The 18,427-nt window shown below is 38.9% G+C and overlaps 1 protein-coding gene across 1 annotated transcript in view; it reads left to right on the top strand.

Moving 5' to 3' along the window:
* LOC140237624 (uncharacterized) overlaps positions 1 to 18,069 on the top strand; it is a 38,166-nt gene extending 20,097 nt beyond the window's left edge. Inside the window, exons 18-30 of the mRNA XM_072317550.1 lie at positions 165 to 417; positions 1,000 to 1,053; positions 1,512 to 1,628; positions 5,765 to 5,873; positions 6,449 to 6,598; positions 7,195 to 7,315; positions 7,825 to 7,981; positions 9,536 to 9,588; positions 9,996 to 10,150; positions 10,693 to 10,749; positions 12,500 to 12,604; positions 13,349 to 13,544; positions 14,115 to 18,069. Coding sequence (XP_072173651.1) covers positions 165 to 417; positions 1,000 to 1,053; positions 1,512 to 1,628; positions 5,765 to 5,873; positions 6,449 to 6,598; positions 7,195 to 7,315; positions 7,825 to 7,981; positions 9,536 to 9,588; positions 9,996 to 10,150; positions 10,693 to 10,749; positions 12,500 to 12,604; positions 13,349 to 13,544; positions 14,115 to 14,357 — 1,770 coding nt within the window. The 3' untranslated portion in view covers positions 14,358 to 18,069. The remainder of the gene's footprint in view (positions 1 to 164; positions 418 to 999; positions 1,054 to 1,511; positions 1,629 to 5,764; positions 5,874 to 6,448; positions 6,599 to 7,194; positions 7,316 to 7,824; positions 7,982 to 9,535; positions 9,589 to 9,995; positions 10,151 to 10,692; positions 10,750 to 12,499; positions 12,605 to 13,348; positions 13,545 to 14,114) is intronic.
* The last annotated feature ends 358 nt before the right edge of the window (positions 18,070 to 18,427 follow it).

Raw genomic sequence — 18,427 nt, 5'->3', positions numbered from 1 at the left:
CTAATATCTATTTCATATCGAGAAAAACCATAAAACCTGCAAAGTAAGAAGAACAGTTCATCGTAAGACTTTTTAAAAGTATAGTAAAACTTGTCATGTAAAAAGGAACTTAGTACATTTGTAGATGTTGTGTGGTCATATTGTGGTGTTTGTACTCCCAACAGACTGTGGCTTGTGGGGAGGATTACACAGTAGCAGGAGCCACCGATAACCACCTCTACTTGTGGGGCAAGGGATGGCTGACCTCTGACCCAGGCAATGACAGCACCAAGAGCAGCCTGGAGCTGAACCAGGGCAAAGGTCAGGAGGGCAGCAATGGCAAAGGGTCGCTGGGGTCGACGGGCAGCCTGAAGATCCCCATGGAGAAGATTATGGAGGCGACCCAGAGTGATGGGGAGGAGAAACCAGAGACAGCCTGTGAGCATCTTTGACACATGGATATGATAGCAACTCTTGCTGGAATGGCAACTTCCCATAGCAACAGCCAATTACGAAGCTGGATTCTTGTCATTACCATGACAACTGCCATTCCAGCAAGAGTTGCTTTCATATCAACTTTTTATAAAATGCGGCCATGGTCACCCCTTGGGGTTACCTGTCATATCTGTTTGTATGAATATGTATGTTCACGTGCATGTATTCACGAATATTTATGATTACGAAGCATGAATATTCATGAATACATGCATGCAGGTTACCTGTGATATCTATTAGATATAAATATGTATGTTCTGCATGCATGTATTCATGAATATTCATGATTGTGAAGCCTGAGAACGTAAGGACCATGTGAGACAGAGGTTGGGAACATTGATCGGTAGAGAGATACCTCCAGGGTTACTCTGTCAGCTCAGTGGAGCTTTCTATTCATCCTTCTTTACATTTTTATTCGTTTTAATCATGCTGAATGAGTTAAGGTGGGTTTCATTTGTGTTTTTGCAACTGGGTCAGCAGTTATGAACTGTATTTCAGTGACTGTTTCTTTTCCCTGATCCACAGCCCCGACTGATGGTTCTGCAAATCTCAGTGCCCCATCCACTCCCAGGGCCGAAGGTAAGACTATAGCTGCTTTCTCATGATTTTGACAGATGACTGTGACACATTTGATGGTTTAAGTTTGGCCATAACATGATTTGTTTTGATCATGTCATTGTTTTATCTTTTGATCATACACTTTTGACACTGTTATATGGCAAATGTATAATCTAAAGTGGAATGAAGCCAATAGGAAATGAGCTGTGCTTGGATTTATCAGGTTATGATTGCAATAGGGGTAAAGGTATTGATAATACCAGATATTTTGTTTCCTCTTCATGGGATGCTTATTATGAGTTGGTACCCCCTGTCATTAAATTTTTCAGTTGTGCATATTCTGAGCTGAACAAAGTAACCTTCTTTTACTATTACCAAAAGAAATTAACAACAATTTCCCCACCCCCCCCCAAAAAAAAGAACATAGCAGGATACCTGACACACGTTCTTTATTTTCTCACCTGCCTTTACTCATGAAGCGGCCAAAAGTGCGCCACCAGGGGGCAGGCGGAAGCGATTCGACAGCACCGACAGCGTGTTCCTGCCCAATGGAGACAAGGGTAGCTACAGCTCCTCCCCAGATAATAGGATCACAGGTTTGTGCAGGATGAATGCAAAAATAGATTACAACCTACATCTATGGAAACTACTAACCATAACTCAACACGACTAGTCTGATCACTGTGTGGATCTAATTCACTCAATATTAATTAACAGTTGACAGGTAGTATGTATTCCCTTCTAACAAGTCACACTGTGCAGGAACCCCTTTTCCCCAGGTTAGATTATGTATTTGAAGCTATCTATATTTATGTGTGTATTAGTGTGGTTCTGTGTGTGTATGTGTTGTGTGATGCTTGCCTATGTTAATCATGTTAACTATTAATACTGAGGTGTGTGTTGTATTATAGTGAATGTTGGAGGATCAATTATGTGATTGCCAATGATGTGGCTGTGCTGCTGAAATGCACTGACGAAAGGTATATTGGTATCTGTAGCAGCAAGAATGCGTAGAACAGAAATTATACTGGTATGGAAGGTACTTCTTGATATCATAGGCATGGTCCCTGTCACAACCTTACGTGGCAGGTACATTTAGGCAGCAGTTTTCAACATTTGACACCCTCTCCAGTTCTGTCAAGCAAGAGAAAATAAGAAAAGTGTGTGATGCTATGTGGTAACAGAATTAGAATTGCATGCAACAAATTCATGTTGAAGTGTTTATGTGTTTGCCATGAACAAGTTATCCTTGAATTTCTTTTCATTTGCAAGTTATTTTTTTTTTCTCTTGGTGAGTGTACCGTTCTGTGAGATTGCAGTATTTTGGGTTTGTTGACTGTTTGGCAGCTTGATGTAAAAAACTGTTCTACAGCTGTAGATAAGATGTTATTCCAGGCTGTATTTAGGCTTGTATGATTCAAATATCTCACTTGGATTAGGAAAAAAATAAGAGAGTAGGTCAAAATTAAGATAATTTAACAAATACGATCAATGTTTTATTGGTAGTAAGTACTTCTTGATTCACTTAAATATCAGAAAGTATGATAAATTGTTTGTTCTTTCTTTTCTTCTCATCATTATCTTCTTCCTTTTTCCATCTTTGATAAATTTACAAGATCATATGGTGACTCAGATTGCGAGATTTGGCATTCTAAAAACTGAGCAGACTTTTCAAATCAAGTAATGTCAGATATCACACAAACTCAATGGGTAGTCAAGGCAAATAGAAAAAAAAATGAATATTGTGCAGTTCATCTATCAAAGTAATTAATTTCAAGAGAAAGTCACAGGTTCTCTTGTTATAGTGGTTGTATTATAGCTCTACCATATAGACTGATTTTATAGTGGAGGTTTCTTTTTGAGTTTAACATGTGAAGTATGCATGTACAAGCTCTTCAGAAATTTCATATTACAGTAGGAAGTGTTGAGATCTGTCAAATTTTGATGTCATTTTGATGTCATCAGCTGAGAACCAGAGAGGAGAAAATGCCCGATTGACGTTCAGTTCATGGTGTGGATCTTTATTATTGTGTCTGTTAAAATACTGCACATGCACAACAACTTGCCAAACATAGAGAACTAGCTTGGAAGTGCTCAGCACTAAAAGTGTACAATAACACACTCATTTATGAGTTGAATTTGCTCATGAAGCAAACATTAAGTTCGTTTCACTTAATGTCAAAGCAACCCCATCCATCCCAAATGTATGCTTGAATGGCTTTTGACTTCACAATACAATATACCTCATGCATGCACGCTGTCCTTGCAGTAATTTGCGCTGACTCGGTCATTGCATGCATGCAAACAGCGGTGCCGCTGGTCTGGCCACTGGAGGAACTAATGGCTGACCAGCCAGTCCAGGGTCTTGCTTTGAAGTCCGGTAAGCCTCCTTCCCACCAGTCAGACACTACCTTTGTGTGCCATGCCCCCTTCCTGTGCCCCGCCCCCTCCCCCACAGGCTCAATTGAGTTTGCTCATCATCAGTAGCATTGCATTATGTTTTCATCGGGTTCAGTCGGCATGCAGTTTCTTCAGCTGTTTTGTCCCTTGTTCTTCACTTGTTCTTTTGCAATGGAATATGTATATTGGTGTGATGCTCTTTTGGTTCTGACGGTGAATGTTGTGCATGTATCACAAAATAGTAGCAAACGGTGTTTGCCAAGTGTCACCTGAAATCTTGCTTGTCTGTAAACCTTTATTTAAAATGTCCAACCAGTTGTTTTAAGCCCCAACACAGTTTTCACATAGTGTCTTGACATGTCATCTCCTCTTTAGTCCTTTCCATCAGAGGTATTTCAATCAGTCAAAATGTTATCAAGTCTTCTATTCAAGGGATTGATTAGAAGTAATTCATGGACTCCAAAACTCTACACAAATCTTGATGATTGGTTTTGTTCCCCATGAACAGTATCTGGCAAGTGACAACTTTATGAAATGCAGAACAGTTGTTTGAACTTTTTGAGGATTATTTTCCCATAGCATTGATTCACAATCCCCTTTTGATAGTCATTCGCAATCACAATAACACCAGAAAAATCATATAAGTCATTGTATGTCCGAAGAACCGCTACTTCAAAATCAGGTCATCCCTTGCTACCAATATCATATACATTGTTTATACTCATTTGAAGGCATATTGTTCAAACAAAGTCATATTTCATATCAAATTCCTTTCTACGCTCTGTTTACTAATGCTCATTCTTCATTTGCATCAAGACTGCTGTTTTATTGAATATACACAGCAGCTTTGTAGCTACAGATCTGTCAGCATAAACATTAAACAGCCAGATATTTTGATACTGTGTCATTCTTCCCCCATATGTTTAAGATTATTTTGACTCTGTTATATTTGGTTGTAGTAATGTTATAGTTTGTTGTTAGTATTTTGTAAGATCGGGAGGGCTATCTTCATTCCAGTGATATTAACTATACTTTATCACCCATATGTTTCTTACAGTAGATCAAAATCCTCGGTCACATACAATGTATTCTGTAAATAGACAATTATCGTGATAATTGAAGGGTTCAGCAGAAACTCTGCCAGACTTGGCAGAGTTTCTTACATACTGCTACAGCTTTTGCCAGCCATCAGTCAGCAGGCTAGTGACAATTTTGATTTGTGCTGCATGAAAATCATTGTCACATGAAATGTATTCTAATGTGGCCAAATGGAAAACTCAGAACTCGTCTGCAGTGTGTGCACCAAACTAATCTAAAATTGAAATTAACACTTAACTACAGTGTGACAAGTATCTCTTTACACGGCTTTTACTAATCATTTCACACTAAAGAAGGAACTGATATTGTTTGTTGCTACATGACATCGATGATGCTCTTTATTTTGATGTTACCATGGGCTGGAGGAAACCATGTGTCCTGTATTCTGATAGTTGCATTTGATTTTTACAGAAGTCCAATAGAAGTGAACGGATTAACAAGTCTACCCTGAATAGCAGTGAACGGATTAACAAGTTTACTCGGAATATAATGAAGCAAAATCATATTTCCCCCCAAAAAAACCCAAAACAAAACAAAAACAAAAACAAAAAAACCCAAAAAAACAATCCTTCACCAAACTGAGTGCAATGTTATGTATTTGTTTGAATTGAATTGCCCTTTCATGGCATGAACTATGTTTTCTTAAGTTTGCTGTATGTAGTGCTGTTGTGTTCATATTCTCTATGCATCATTGTGGGCCGTTTTACCAATGTAATGTGTCATTATTTTTGTTGTTGACTTTCTGTCTCGATGGATCATGCACCCAACATGCGAAGGTATTGATTTGTTGTTCTTGCTGTGTCTTTCATATGGATGTTTATCCCAGTTCATCGTATCTTTACATACTGGAGTCATGCCTAACTCAGATCATTCAGACGTATGCGCATCTTATGGCTGGATTGCACTGTATGAATATGCAGTATGTGTACTGCAATCATTTGAAATTGCAAATGTGCAGTAGTACAGGGTGTCTGTTGTTAAACTATTTTAAATCCAGTGAACTCATCTATGCAGGTAATCAGTCTTTTTTGAATCCAGCATCTGAAATGATAACCTGTTGTACCAGGGAATTTATTCCCCAGGAAATTTTTCTGTATCAAAAAGCATGATCAGTACTTTGTGTATAGAGAATTCAGTGAGTGAGAGTTAGAATATTTTAATACATGAAGCAGAGTGATATAGATCTATGTATGACAATGACAATGTTCTGTTTCTCTTTCATGTGGAACCACAGGTGGCTCGGGTAGTGGTGTGCGACGTCACATGACCAGCGCCACCAGTCACCAGAGTATTGACAGTCAGGATAAGTCGGAGCTTTTCCTACAGCCAACGCCCATCCTGAAGTAAGTCTGACAGCGTACTGCAGCACCACATGGTTCCATATGATACTATCATTTCAAGTAGTTGTGTTAATTCCATAGCAATTTATGTATGGAGTAGAACATGAGTGAAGCTTGACATGAAAAACTTAGAGCTGCATTTCAATTATCGAAAATAATAAGAGAATTATACCCACAGGGGTGCTTTTCATGGCTGGATATCCTTGAAGGTTTTGGCAACTTTTGATGGTCTGTAGAAAAAAAAAATGCTCATGGCATCTTACAAAAAATTTGTAAATGGTAAATATGTCAGAACTATACATTTCTAGAGTCACATTCTCACTATGTGGAATACATGGAAACAATTTAAGTCAAAGACAGAGGAAGACTTTTCATGTGTCCTTGCAAAATTTGGAGACTTGTTTTATCTACTCACGTACAACTCTATTAAGCATCATGTACAGATTGAATATTTGTTAGCAATGTTAGACTGCATGCAAAGAAGTTTGCTGTGCCAAGTATTGCACACAGTCTGGCTGTTAAAAAGTGATGTACAAACATAACCATCATTTTGCCATTCACATATTTTGCATCTTCAGACTTGGGTCGGAGTGTAATGACGAATCCTATGAACTGAGTCTGAGTCAGGTGTATTGCCAGGGAGAGAACATCTTTGTCCAACTGGAGACGAGCTGTCCGTTACCAAGGAAGAAGTCCAAGCGGAAGAGGAGGAATCTCCTGAGGAAGGCGTAAGTGGAGATGAGCATTGATATTGGCGGAAGAGCTTGTTTTAAGACTTTCAAACATTATGGGTTATGCTAAAGGTGATTATGTAATGAAAATTTTTATACTTGCTGTCATACTTTCACTGCCAGGGAGGCCGGATTGAATTGATGATGTGTGAATAGGTATTCAAGCAGTTCAAATTTTGTTGGTTAAGCAGATGGTTTTGGGGTTTTTTTTTTCATCTTATTTAGATAAAATATCTTGATGAAAAGAGAAGCCATATATAGAATAGCATATGATGATTGGTTTAAGGGTTAAAGATAGCTTAAGATTTGAAGCAAGATCTGGAAACTCTGTGAGCTCCTCAGTTGTGAGGCGTATCATAAAATGTTGCTGTTTTAAGCAATTAAATCAAGTTAGTGATATGTAGATGTATGTCTGAAAGAATTCTGTCAAAATAGGTAAATTAGTGTTATTTTTGCACAACTTTTGATCGATCATAACTTGGTCAAAGTTTGGTGTATGTCAGTAATATGGTATTTGGAGGCTTGTCAGTCAACCGTGTGATTTTGAAATGTCATGACAAATGTAATTTTCTCCGCCTCTGTCGTCTACCCAGGAGCAGTAACAGCCTGACAACGGAAACAGCCCTGGGCTCCTCCCAGCCCTCCACCCTTAGCAATGACGCAGGAGACGAGTACACCAGCTCCGAGACGTCTGAGCTGGACACCAATGGAGCTGTGAGTTGCCAGAAATTCAATTTTGCATATAAGTAGTTTAGTTTTGTTATGTATTGTTTGTTTGTTATCCATTTTTTCCTATTTGTACTATTTTCCATGTTCACTTCTTTTAAGTGCTTTGAACACTTCCACAGATATAATGCTATATAAACAACCATTATTGTCATTATATCTGCTGGGTTGCTGAAAGATAAGGTATATGAAATAGCGATGAGTGAATGGCTAGTAGGTTTAAGGTATATCATTCAGACCAATGGATGGAGTCATGTGAGTGTCAATCAGGTTACTTACTTATCCATCACTAAAACAAAGCAGTGTTGAAATGACAGCTTGATTAGATCTGATTTTTATGTTTACTGGGAAGTGTAGGCTTCCTTTCTAAGATATATTCTGTTCCTGTTTTGCCCGCTTCCCTTCAAGTGTCACATTTTCTGACTTAAATCTATTTCATGCTGTCAGATGTAGTTTATATTGGTATTAAAATGATCATTCGTCTTCTTAATTCTTAGATTCCCACGTGGCTGCAGAAGGAATTCAAAGAGTCCCTGGCTGACGAGGGCGACGGAAACGATGCTGACGACAGCGACGTTGATGCCTCCAATGGGTCAAAGGTCAACAGCAAGGGTGGCAAGCATGTGGTCCATCTGAAGAACAAGGACATCAAAGGTTAGACTCAAAGGAATGTTTAGTTATTGGTACTATTTGGAAATATGTGTCACCATCCCTTTATGTTGCTGGGGAAAGTGTAAGATGTAGAGATACCAGGAAGAATTATTCCGGGAGGTATTCGTAGTGTGACAAGGAGAGACATCCACCCTCACTTCTGCATCTTTGTCTGTGCGAAGCGATGGTAGGAAATCAGAAAATATTTCAATATTGAAAAAAACATGGAGGCACAGTCTGCACAATATATTGATATGCCTCCATTGTTTTCGGTATTCAAACACAAATGTGTAGCAGCCAAATTACATTGAAAGTATTGCATGTTGCATTTAGTATTAGTGTCTGTAGTGAGACAACATCACTAGTTGTAGGTACAATAGTTGGTTAAAAATTTGTCAAAACTTGCATCGTCTGATGAAGAGGAGGACCTGTGTGTTAGGTTTTGATGATATGCATTTGACATTTCTCACTGCAAACTATTGAAACTCCTTTTCCCTCTAAATTCTTTTATTTTAGCGTATTTCAAGCTACTGAAAGGTGAAGGTGAAAAGTGTGAGCTGCAGTGTGTCTTTGCACGTTGCTGTTTTTTGTGCACTACACAAACTTTATTTACCTCTATCCCTTCCTTGAAATATCCTCAAGCTGTAATGAAATTGAGATTCTCATGGGCTTGGTACAGCTTTACTGTTTGCAAAATAAATGTGACCCGCTACAACAAAAGGATCCTAAAGTCGCCGACGGGTGAGCCGAGCATGGCCTAGAAAAAATGCTATTTTCAGGCCTTTCCTTTGATCATTTAGCTTCGAAATTTCGGCAGATGATAAAAGATACATTAGACTACAAAATTATGTTAAAAACAGAAATCCGAACGTTTTGACAGATTTTTGTGATCTGACTTCAAACTCGATTTTCTTAGCTCACCCGTCAGCGACTTTAATAGGATCCTTTTGTTGTAGCGGGTCACAAATGGGGGTTGAATTACTGTTTATACTGTAAATGATAGCACCTGCAGTTTCTTTTGGTTTTGATACTGTAAGTGCTAAACAAGAATATAATTTGGTTTGCAGCCATGAGTGTAGGTTTAACTTATCATCTTTGTCACAGTCCACATAATTCCACATGTAGGACTCTAAGCAGAGGGAGATCAGTTTTTGGTGTGATGTGATGTAACAATCCAATAACAGTGTTAGGCACCTTACATGGAAGATTGCAGATTTTCATCTGGCTGTACTTTACAAGGAAGATAAATTGCAGGTCACTATTCAATTTTAGTATAATGCATATTAACCGCCCATTGAGCAAAGCCATTTCTTCATTTCTGTCCACATTGGATAAAGGGTTTGATGGGCCATGATACATGTTTCGAATAAACCACCTATGGATCAGAACTCTTCATATGCCACAACATGGCCTTCAGATGACCTTTAAAGTGAACATGGAATTTGAGTGATGATTGCAGTACTTCAAGTCACCACAGTCACATTTGCTACTTATATTCTCACATGAAGATTAGCTTCTGATTAATATTCATCCTTTGTATTTTTTTTTTCACATCAGCCGAGCAAGGGAAAAAACCTGACCAGCCAACACACAGGGATAGCGTTACAAAGGTATGTTGTAAGGCCCAGCCTGTGACATGGGTTATTACTATGTCACTGCAAAATCTGTTACTTTTACAAGTAATTGCAATTTTTTTGCACTGTTTCATGACAGCTGACCTAATGGCTCATTCACTGTTACTACTTTACAGTGTACCAAATTGTACTGTATATGATATATTGCCAAAAATCAAAGTCATCTTATAATTAGGAGGTTTTGTTATATCCAGCCTCATTATAGTGAGGTACCACTGTACACATAGTCTCTATATTACACCGTGAATGGTTAGGTGTTTGCACTTCTTCTTCTGTAGAAGTGCATCCTTCACAGTTGAAGATCAGCGCACTAATATATCAACATGATCACTTCAGCTCAATGATGAATTTGATTGTGTCTGTTCTTAATTTTAAATGTCCAGCGTGGCTTTGATGGTCAAGCTATTCCTGTCCTGGTCAAGAAGGCATCCGGTGAGATGCAGGTCATCACTTCACCAGAGAGTGGCGTTGACTTCAACACAGGTGACCCGATGTCAAGTGACTCGGGGTCAGAGGTCAGGCAGCCCAAGGATAGAATGTAAGTCAAGACTGTCAGAACTTTTTTGATACCATTTATAGAACATCTTCATCACATCTGCTTGTCATTTCATTGGTTGTGTAATACAACAATGAAAGTAAATAATAACGTTGAATAGAGCAAGAGTAACTCTCAGCATCATCAAATAGCATTAAGCAAGAATCTAACTTGATTCTTAACTTGGTTGATTTATTACCATTACAGTGCATGCCGTCCCCTTAATTTCCATGCTACAGATTTACAGCTAAAGTAATTATTTGTCTTTTTTTCATGTAATAATGTCAATGACTCTTTAAAAGCAGTGTTTGTCCTCTCTCTGCTAAATACACTGTAAGCCTGTAGCATAGATGTGAATTGATACCTTTGGTTATAAGGTGATATTATTGTATTACATAATCTCATATTATGACATGAAAAATAGAAATGTGTTAACCGGCTGCACCGTTATCAAGGGAGATTATTTAACAGTACACTGACAAAAGCAGTGCTTGTTTTGATATTCATCGTCATTTCTGCACAATATGTTCATTGTCATTTTGCAGGCCAGATGATGGCAACAGCCCAGGGAAGCAATTTGCATATGTAGCCACAGCAGCAATGTAAGTTTCAGCAGGGGAACACATTTGCACAGACAGAGCTTTGCCTTGGTGTATGAATGCACCTTTCTCTTACTGTTCTACGTGTTTGAGAGAAAAAGCAAAAACGACCGCTTGATGCGATACAAAGGAAAGGAGCAAGTACATCATGATGTGCATAACACAAGGCCCTCTCTTTTTCCTTGTCATATCTAATGCTTTCCATCAAGTGTAGATGTAAGAAGACCTTCTAACGTACTGAGTACACCTCTTTAACCCTAACTTACCTGGACTATTTAGTGAGCTTGAATTCTTGGGGGGGGGGAGGCCATTATGGCCCCCCCTCTTCAGATCTCAGCCGTTGATCGCGCGATCACCGCAAAATTTTGCATGAAAATAAAGCCAGATGTAATCTACAAGACTGTGAAGTAAAATTTTCAAAACATTTGCATTTTCTATATTAAATCAATTAATCATGCAAATATATGCAAAAAAACACATTTTTGTCTGTAATTGGCTTATAAAAGCTTATGGAATGCTGATTTTTGGTATAAATATTCCTAGTGACATTCCGAACATTTGTACGTAAAAAAAATGTCAGTATCAAAATTGATTTCTTATGGTTCTTATTGTTTTATCAATTTTTTATGTATTTCTTTGTGTTTTCGAACTTTTGTTTTTGTTGTTTTTTCAGCAGAATTTGTCACACACATTTTTTGAAGCATAATTATACTAAAATAAATTGATTTCAGCCATTAAAATTAAAAATATGAATCTTTATATGAATGAATTGAAAAAACACAATTTGCATTGACTTTGTACACAAAATCATGTTTTTGAGCAATATGGGGGTTGATGAAAGTGTTTTGAAGGGACGTGGCTTCGAAACGGTATGCCCGGGCGCGACGAGTTTGGTCTCAAAAGTTGCGCAAGACTTGAAATTAAAAAGTCAGCGAACGGCGCGGTCAAAAAAATTTGCGAGCCGGAATGGTCGCGGAATTCATCGAGGGGGGGTCATTATGGCCCCCTCCCCCCCCCCCAGGTAAGTTAGGGTTAAAGGAGATTCTGCCCCTCACTAGCCACTCGATATCCATTAATACACCATGCACGTTCATGGGGTGTTCATGGAATATCATTTTGAAATTATCAACACTGAGAGAGAATTTGAGAATGATCATGTAATGCTAACAGTACCAATTCAGTATCATGATTGTAATATCAGGGAGTGTTGTGGTTTAATATACAGTTCGACCTCAATTATCCGGCCTCCTTTTATCCGGAAATCTCTATTATCCGGACGCGTTCACGCAGAGAAGGACTTTTTTTTCATCCAAAAATTGAGAAAAAACAGTGACTTTCATGGATCCATTTCACTAATTACATAAGATGTGCATGATAGGTTTCTCAATATCTAATGAGGTAAAACATGTATGATTTTCACATAAAGATCTACTTTATTTTTGTGAAGAAGGGACTACATGCGCAGGCTAGCATAGATTACACTACTGTTGCGTGGTACGCTACCTGCCTAGCTGCCAGTGCACTGGGATGGCAGCTTGGACGGCAGCTATATACATTAACATTGTGTCTCCCATATCCGGCCAATTCGCTTATCCGGATGAGCGCCGGTCCCGACATGGCCGGATAATGGAGGTCGAACTGTACAATGCAGGCACCTGGTGTTTTAAGTTATTTGCCTTTGGATGTGGTTCATCAGGTCATTCTATAATGAATGATGTGTCCATAATGAATGAACAATGTTTCTTCCGTACAGGCATGCCAGCAAGGCCAGTCCATACAAACAACAGAAGCCCCCAGTTCCCGGAACCCAACGCCAGCTCAACAGGTTACGCATAGGTCGGGGCAGGGCCAGAACCAGGTTAATACCATTCAATATTTTTGTTCTCTCTCTATTTTTCTTGTCTTTTTTTAAATACCTCCGCCATGAAGTGTCGCCGGAGGCATTATTTTCTTTTAACAAAATAAGCCATTTGACAGTAGTGTTATTTTATGTTGGATTATAATTATGTGTTTTGTTAGGCAAAACAGAAAGCAAAACCAAACAAACCAAACTGAGTGAAAATATCTCAGTATCAATAAAAACAACTGTAGGTTAGGCCAATCCGGCCTATATAGTTTGTGAGTTGAAGTTAGAGTCAAACTCTTTTGGGTTTGATGTACCAAAAATAAAAGTACACAATATGAATTGTGGACAGAATTGAATACTAATGGAGGACAGGTGTTAATTTCATGCGTATTCGCAATGGAGCTAAGAAGATAAAAAGAAATAAAACAGCAAAATGATCTTTGCTAAGATGGTTATGTCAATGAAGAATTGTACTATTTACATGTAGAGACAGACCAACTTCATTCATGATGCCCTTTTTCATCATCTTTGGCTGTTTTTGATGTGATCCTCAGTGTCTCTTCTCCATGGACTCTGTCTGTGAAAGAGATGTTATTACAATCATGGCAGCAACACCATTCTGTGGCATTTATTCGAACATCAGTCACATTGTATTACACTAGCACATGACAGCCCCACACAAAACTTCCAATCCAAACTCCGCGAAGAGTCTATACAAATGCTAATCCTGAAACCTTCAAACCTCTACCCCAACAGCTCATGGACGATAGACGGGCTACTGAAGGACAAACCCAAGAAGCCCGGGGAAGGGGTCAAGGAGGTCAAGCTGCAGGAGGAGGTCCAGCGGCTGCAGGAAGAGAAGCAGAAGACGGAGGAACGCCTCCATCAGATGGAGGAGGAGAAGAAGAAACAGATGGAGGCAGTGGAGGAGGCGGCCAAGAAGGAAGCCGAGGTCAGGATTAGCTGAGGTTTTTTTTTTTTCATTTCCTAGGCAGATGGAAATTCTTAAAAATGAATCTCTGCAATATTCTGTTCTTTTTGATATCTCCACATGACAAGTAACATTCATTTTCAAAATGTAACAAATCTGGCAGTCTTTGCTACAGTGTGTTTTGCAAATCTAGCATTTCAGATCATTACTTCAGAGACAGTAAGTTTAGTCAGAGAATTTAGACTTGCTCTTTATAATCTGCGAGATGTAGTATTTGCTGCTTGCATTCAAGAAACTTCATATTTTCAAGACAGGCTAATAGAGGAGAAATGCTTAGCGTGGTACAAAAGAATCATTTAAAAAAGTGATGTTTCCAGAGAAAGTATAATGAAATAGAAATCATTCTGTCATGAATTCAGATGATTGTCAAAGACTCTCATGTCATAGCTTGAGTAGTTTTCATTGGTTGAGAATAAAATCTCAAAAATGCAAAGAGTAAATGTGAGTTTGTATTCAGTTATGAGAATACTGTCATAAAGTGAAAGAGGATAATGTCCCTGCTGCTGCTACTGCTTTGTGCCATCTCCACAGACACGGGAGCAGGAGCTGCGGAAGGAGATCAACCAGCTGCGGACGGAGCTGGTCTCCCAGAGCCGCAAGATGGCCGACAACAACCAGCTGATGCTGAACCTCCAGGAGCAGCTGCTGGGGCTGCAGTCGGAGCAGCTGAGGATGAGTGCCCGGGAGAAGAGGGCCACCTCCAGCATGTCACCCCGGCCAAAATCCTCTCCGGCATCCCCACGGACCCAGAGCAAGATCTGCACCCTCAGTTGATGCCTTCCCCATCCTCTTTCTCGCTCACTATCTAGGCATAGTCTTTCACTAGCATGCATTTACTTAATTGCTAATTTATAGACATGATGTTTCAGCCGATTTAATGCCTGCATTAGTGGAAACAGTCTCCAAGAAGATTTGAGAATAAGAAAGTTTACTGGATGTAGCCATTCAATGGTTTTCCTGCATTTTATTTCTCTTGTTTTAGTGTGTTTTGTTTTCTTTGTTATGTGTTGTAACATGCTATGTTTCCTTAGATTCCCATGACTATCATTTAAATTGGTAAATTGGATGATACTTCCCATAAGGTTGAGGAACCATTATGTGCATTAAGAGAAGTATTATTATGATGTTGTGTGTACAGATATATTGTTATTTTGTCAGTGCTTGAAATGCCTTTAGAGCTGATGACATGTAAATCAACTCATGATGTTATTTTTTCTCTTTTTTTAATTAATGGACTTTGAACTTTTTTTATAACACTACCCACCAGCAAAACTCGCGTCTTTCGATTGTCTTTCCATGGTTACAGGTCCAGTGCCTTATATTTAGTGGCATTTGAATGACCAATACCGTTTGCTTGATAAGCTTAATTTCTTGGAGCAGAGAGTCCAGTTTTCCCCCATTGCACTGTAGGTTTGCCTTCTCTGATGTCGACCTCCAGTGAAGAGTTGCACAGTGTAGTAGTTTAGGGACAAAGTGCTCTGTGGTGGTGCATGGTGAGCTGTGGCAGTGGTATGGACAGCCTAGTGTGAAACTATCATGCCTGGCAGTATATTCCCCTGAGCAGGACGGGTTAGAATTTTCAGATGGCAGCATATGAAATGTACAACAAACATTGAATATTTCACAGTTTGGAAATTTTTCGCATATTTCACTCTGTGATACCAGGGTAGAAATGAAATTTATTTCTTTTTGTTTAGTACTCTCTGTTGTCCGTGTGATGGTACTATCACCAGGAAAGTGCCCGTGTGATGGTACTATCACCAGGAAAGTGCCCACTGACAATAAAACTAAAAAAAAAAAATAACATTTTATCCTACATAATGACCTTACCCAGAGCCATTAGCATGGCCTAGGTCCTGTCTTGAGATTGAAAAATATACCAATTTGGATTTTTCTTCACCCTTGTTTTCTACAGTTAACAATGTTATGTGTGTGTGTTGATATTGCCTACACCCAATTGTTATTTTCTATGTTGAGAGTCCCTTCATTATCGGCTGAAATGCTGATGACAGAAGCAGGGTCTAATTTTTTTGTATTTTATTCAACTCAAAACATTTTCACCTTGCAGATTTTAAGGTATTAAGATATGATAATGAAATAGGATAACAGGTGCCTGAGTATCTTTTTAGAGATCTAATCTAATAAGCACAAATTTAGTGTTACAGCAGGTATGTGTGTGCGTCTGTGTGTTTGTGTGTTTCTTGTAAAAATTTATATATATTACGGCAGTGGGTAGCATGAGAGTGTGTTGGAAAAAAAAAATCCAAAGATTAATATTTATAGTACTACATTTTTATATGTTTCCCATTCTGGAAAAAAAAAATGGTCTTCGGTATATTCTGCTTTCTGTAAATTGTCACTGCGTGATTTTTTCAGAGAAAAGTTGTCTCATTCCAGGTTTTTTGGTGACTAAACACTGTCTCCCCTATGTTTTTAGCCAGTGTATCTGTTTTAAGTGTATGTATTCAACACTTTCTGCCAGTATCTAAATATCTATATGCAGTTTTTAAACTTCATTAACTTATGACACATCATATGAAAAAGATATTTCTGGTAGTCATGCTGTTTATTCTCTCTATTTTTTGTGCAGATTTTTGGATATGTAATACATGAACTCATGACTGAGTTTATTCTTTGCATGACAAAGCATTTCTTTTAATTTGAATGCCTGAAAGTAAAAGGGTTAACATTCCATTCATTCTATGATAACCTGTGTCTTTTAATTCCAAAAACAGATATTCATATGCACTTACAGTTTCACCTCATACCCCCTGTATTGGACCCCCCCCCCCCATGTGCATAGTACCTCTTGTTAATTATCTAGCATTCCTTTATATAGCACTTATCCTAGCTGGCTAGGACAGGATTCCAGTGTAAATTCCCTTGGATGATTTGTGACATAGATAGAAATATATTTTTTCCAAAGTAGTCTTGTAAATGTAATGTATCAGTATAGATTATAGTTTTGTATATATTGCAGTGATAATGTTAATATTTTCACTTTGTGTACTTCTGTTATGCAGATTCTGAATATTTCGAAACATCATTCAAAAGTGAAATAAAAGCCTAACCAAATCCAGTTGACGTGCTTTCAATTTTATACTTCACCAAATGCTCTACGTGTAGTGAAAGCCCATATTCTCTCATTTATACACGTGTGCTGATGTGATACATCTTATAACAAGGAGAATATATCGTATGCCTTGAAAATTGTTTGAGTCAAGTACTTTGTAAATTTTGCAAGGAGCCAAGATTTGCGAAAGTAAAGTGCACACAAAAGTTTATTTGTCTACAAAATGAAATGAATGCCAGGGGCAATTCACCAAAGTTTCATGCCATTAAAAATTCTGTCAATTCCAATTTGTAAAATTTCCGTGCTGCGAATATTTGTGGCTTTACAGCATTTTTCAGTGAGAGCATGGCCATGGATGTTACGAAAGTCATGTTGCCAGTCAACCCAGCCAAGTGATGGTTGAAGTTAATGAGAAAAAACACAAAACTCTAACAATCCACACACAGTGATGATAATGAAAAATCAATTGACTTGAAAGATAAAAATTGAAAACTTTGTCTCTAAATGAACCATAGGACACAACTGAGGGATACTTACGGAAAGTTTACTCATGCTTTCTCTGTCCTTGAAATTATATGTTGAATCCACATGATGGTGATTGCAAATCAGTTAAAAGATGGGAAAAGATGAAAACTTAGTCTCCAAATGAAAACAGATGAGGATGTTTGAGGGAAGTTTCCCATGAACTGGTCTATGCTTGAAATTGTGTGTCAAATCCAATCCTATTAATAGTGAGCTTCTCCTTTTTTAGCTCACCTGAGCCAAAGGCTCGAGTGAGCTATTGCGATCGCCCGGCGTCCGGCGTCCGGCGTCCGGCGTCCGTCGTGCGTCGTGCGTAAACTTTTTACATTTTCATCTTCCTCTTGAAATCCCCAAGACCGATTTTCTTCAAACTTGGCAGGTAGCATCCCTAGGTGGTTAGGAACTCAATTTGTTAAAATGGGCACCATGCCCCAACCAGGGGGCCCCCAGGGGGCCCAAACCCCCCAAAATTAAGGAATCTGTAAAAATCTTCTTCTCTAGAACCAGCAGTGGTAAGAGCTAAGTTAATACTATGAGTTAGTACATTGATGACTGTAGTTTCAAGTTTGTTCATGGCAGAATCAGGGGTGCCCCCTTGGGACCCAGGGGAGGGGTCCTAATGGGGCCTTAATTGTACATTTTCATCTTCTTCTTGAGAACCCCATGACCCATTTTCACCAAACTTGGTAGGTAGCATCCCTAGGGGGTTAGGATCTCAATTTGCTAAAATGGGCACCATGCCCCACCCAGGCCCCCAGGGGGGCTCAAACCCCCCAAAATGAAGGAATCTTTAAAAATCTTCTCTCGAATCAGAAGTTATAGAGCTAAGATAATACTATGAGTGAGTACATTAATGACTGTAGTTTCAAGTTTGTTCATAGCAGATCCAGGGGCGCCCCTCTTGGGGGCGGTGGGGGGGGGGGGGGGGTTGGGAAGGTCCAAATGGGGGCCTGAATTGTACATTTTCATCTTCTTCCTGAAAACCTCATGATGGATTTTCGTCAAACTTGGTAGGTAGCATCCCTAGGGGGTCAGGATCTCAATTTATCAAAATGGGCACCATGCCCCACCCAGAGGGCCCCAGGGGGCCCCAATCCCCCCAAATTAAGGAATCTTAAAAAAATTGGGCCATTATTGTACATTTTCGTCTTCTACTTGAGAATGCCTGGTCAAATTTTGGTAGAGCTGTGAATAATTTAGATTAGTGACTGCGTGGAAGGTGAACTTGAGATACTCGGGTGAGCGCTAG

This window comes from Diadema setosum, chromosome 14, assembly GCF_964275005.1.
Source record: "Diadema setosum chromosome 14, eeDiaSeto1, whole genome shotgun sequence".
Lineage (NCBI taxonomy): Eukaryota > Metazoa > Echinodermata > Echinoidea > Diadematoida > Diadematidae > Diadema > Diadema setosum.
Note: the sequence above shows the minus strand (reverse complement) of the source record. Positions and strands in the feature narration are given on the sequence as shown.